We start from the raw sequence: 2,602 nt of genomic DNA on the forward strand, positions 1-2,602 counted from the left end.
GCGTGCTAAAAATGGATCATCACTGTCCATGGTATGTCCTGGATACTGTTAAATACATTTCTTCAACAGAATAGTGTTTGTACACCTCTTTGATTTTAACTCATGCATCTCTTTATGTTGGGAAATTTATGAAACAGTTGCACTTTGAATTGCCTGAAATGTTTGATATTGTGAAAGACAGATCATTCATGTTGTTCCATAAACTATGTGTAAAAAAGCTGTTATATGGATATAATTTAAACTCCATCTGCTAATTCACGCTTTGACTAGTATTCAAATTTTAAAGGGACTTCAATTTAGCCTTTAATTTTGGGTGTATAATTGTTGCAGCATGCATTTGGTGCTTGCTTTCAATAATGCTTGCACGCACATTGTTTCTGAAAGGATGCCTGCCACCTGTGCATGGTCAGAGACAGGTCATGTAGAATGGTGCATGGATGAATGCAACTTTATTATACTTTATACTTATTATACTGCTGCTAAATTTCTTAAACTCCTCCTCTTTTTTAAAAGGAAGATTTCAGAAATCAGAAGCAACACAAACATTTCCCCACCAGAACCTCCCTGGTAATCCTAAATTGTAGAGGATTTTTCAAACCTGACTTTTGAAACACCTACTATGTTTTCTGCATTCCCTTGTTTCTTTCCAGAGTTGTCCTGGGCATGGAGAATTAAAATCAAATTTGGTTTTATTTGTTTTATCTGTAGTAGTGGTAAATCTGGCTCCTGAGTTTTGCAAATGAATAAAGTAACACAGAAATCCCAGACCTGATTACCTTTTCAGTCAACAAATAGACATGAATCAGTAGAGCCTGCCCCTGTGACAAATTTGCCGGTGGTACCAACCTTAAAACAGATTCCAAAAGTATGAACTGTCCTTTTACTTGGCATAGCAAGAAATCTTCAAGTGAAAAGCAAAGAGACTTTAGTTATATTTCACTTCGCCACTGAGGGGAGCAATTTCTTGACGAAATTGTGTTGTATACTCGAAAGGCTTAATAAAACCCCCAAAAATTGGTAGTACTTATTGTTTTACAACTGTGTACTGTACATATCCTGATTTCAACTTTGCTTTTGTTCTCTAGGGTGAATAACTGCATTGGATTTTCTAACTACAAATTCTTTCTACTGTTCTTAGCCTATTCTTTGTTGTATTGCTTGTATATTGCTGCAACAGTCTTCAAGTATTTCATTAAGTATTGGACAGTAAGTTGTGAAATCTGGTTACTTTTTCATATCCTGTGAGTCTGGTGGGGTTTAGTCCCTCTTGTTACTTTTTTGCTTTCAGTCAATGGAGGGTCTGCATTTCTTCCGGAAGGCATTTTCCTGAGCCCTTTTTTGAGTACAGCTCCCATTACATGTCTGAAATGCACAATGTGAGAAGCAAATAGACTTCAGGAATTTCAAATTGTAGAGTTAGCTTCTGGCAAAGAAGTTACATCCTTTTCCTGTTCTTGTGTTTGCATGTACATACCTCAGAATCTTTGATATCAAAGTATAACATCCTGGCATTGATCAGTACGTAGTTACTGAACAATATCAAAAATCCTTGTTTGTTTTCTAATCCCCATATGACTCCTTTCTCAATTTAAAAGTTGACTGAAATAAAGTACGCTGCTTATTCAGTTATCGATTATCATTCATATGCAAGCAATGCCAACTGACAGTTCCAGTAAGAGACTGGCCTTTTGTCTCTAGTTTTTTTATGTCCCCTCTGCTGCTAACTCTGTGTGACTGTGTTTAAGTAACTTAACTTTGCTGTGCATTACTTGATTCAATTTCTGTTTTGTTAATGGCTAATCACTTACACAAAATGCCTCCTGAGATGCTTATGGGACACTAGCAGGAATTGTTTCTTATGCTAAGAAAGGCAGAGACTTGAGCTCTGTGGCTGCAGATATGGGATGAGCAAAGGCTGAGAAGTAATATTTTTACTTTGAGGTCCCCGCAGCCTATCTGTAGATACATGCTTATGAGGATCTCTGGCACTTGACTTTTCTACTCTAGAAGGAAGTAAGTGTTTCTTCTGGATGTAAGATCCTGCTTGGCTTTTAAATTTTTCCAAACCATCTATGCTCAGTTCTAACGCTACCTGATTGCTATAGCTGTGGAGGCCAGGTTTTCTTGGTGTGCCTTATATAGCAAGAGGTGCCGAATTTTAATATACGGACAGGAAACTCGGCAGAACGTGAACAGGGCTTCAAGCTCTAGTGCCTGCTTATTTCCCGCTTTTTATAGTAAGGTGTGACTTTTGGGTATACAAGTTTGAGAACTCCAGGTAGGAGTTTTAGATGATATCTTTCTTCTCTCTAGGAACAAAGAATTTCCAGCTTTTATTTGTTCTTACCACTTGTTCCGTGTTGCTTTTCTTTCCAGGGTGAACTGACTAATGGACGTTCCAAATTTCATGTCCTTTTTCTTCTCTTTGTGGCGGTCATGTTCTTCGTAAGCCTTATGTTTCTATTTGGCTACCATTGTTGGCTCGTTAGTAGAAACAGATCTACTTTAGGTAAGGCTCTTTTGGCTTACTTGTTTAAGTAAGACACACCAAAAGTGCTGTAAGAAGAAAAAAAGAAAAAAAAAAAAAAAAAAAAATTTGTTT

General features: G+C 37.1%; 1 protein-coding gene across 1 annotated transcript in view; it reads left to right on the forward strand.

Moving 5' to 3' along the window:
• Nucleotides 1-5: 5 nt before the first annotated feature.
• LOC104619126 (palmitoyltransferase ZDHHC15-like) overlaps nucleotides 6-2,602 on the forward strand; it is a gene marked incomplete at its 5' end in the record, with an annotated part of 11,554 nt that continues 8,957 nt past the window's right edge. The window contains 3 exons of the mRNA XM_010284903.1: nucleotides 6-31; nucleotides 1,086-1,206; nucleotides 2,377-2,509. Of these exons, the coding sequence (XP_010283205.1) occupies nucleotides 6-31; nucleotides 1,086-1,206; nucleotides 2,377-2,509 (280 nt within the window). The remainder of the gene's footprint in view (nucleotides 32-1,085; nucleotides 1,207-2,376; nucleotides 2,510-2,602) is intronic.

The sequence above is a fragment of the Phaethon lepturus genome, unplaced genomic scaffold (genome assembly GCF_000687285.1).
Source record: "Phaethon lepturus isolate BGI_N335 unplaced genomic scaffold, ASM68728v1 scaffold9524, whole genome shotgun sequence".
NCBI classification, from domain to species: domain Eukaryota; kingdom Metazoa; phylum Chordata; class Aves; order Phaethontiformes; family Phaethontidae; genus Phaethon; species Phaethon lepturus.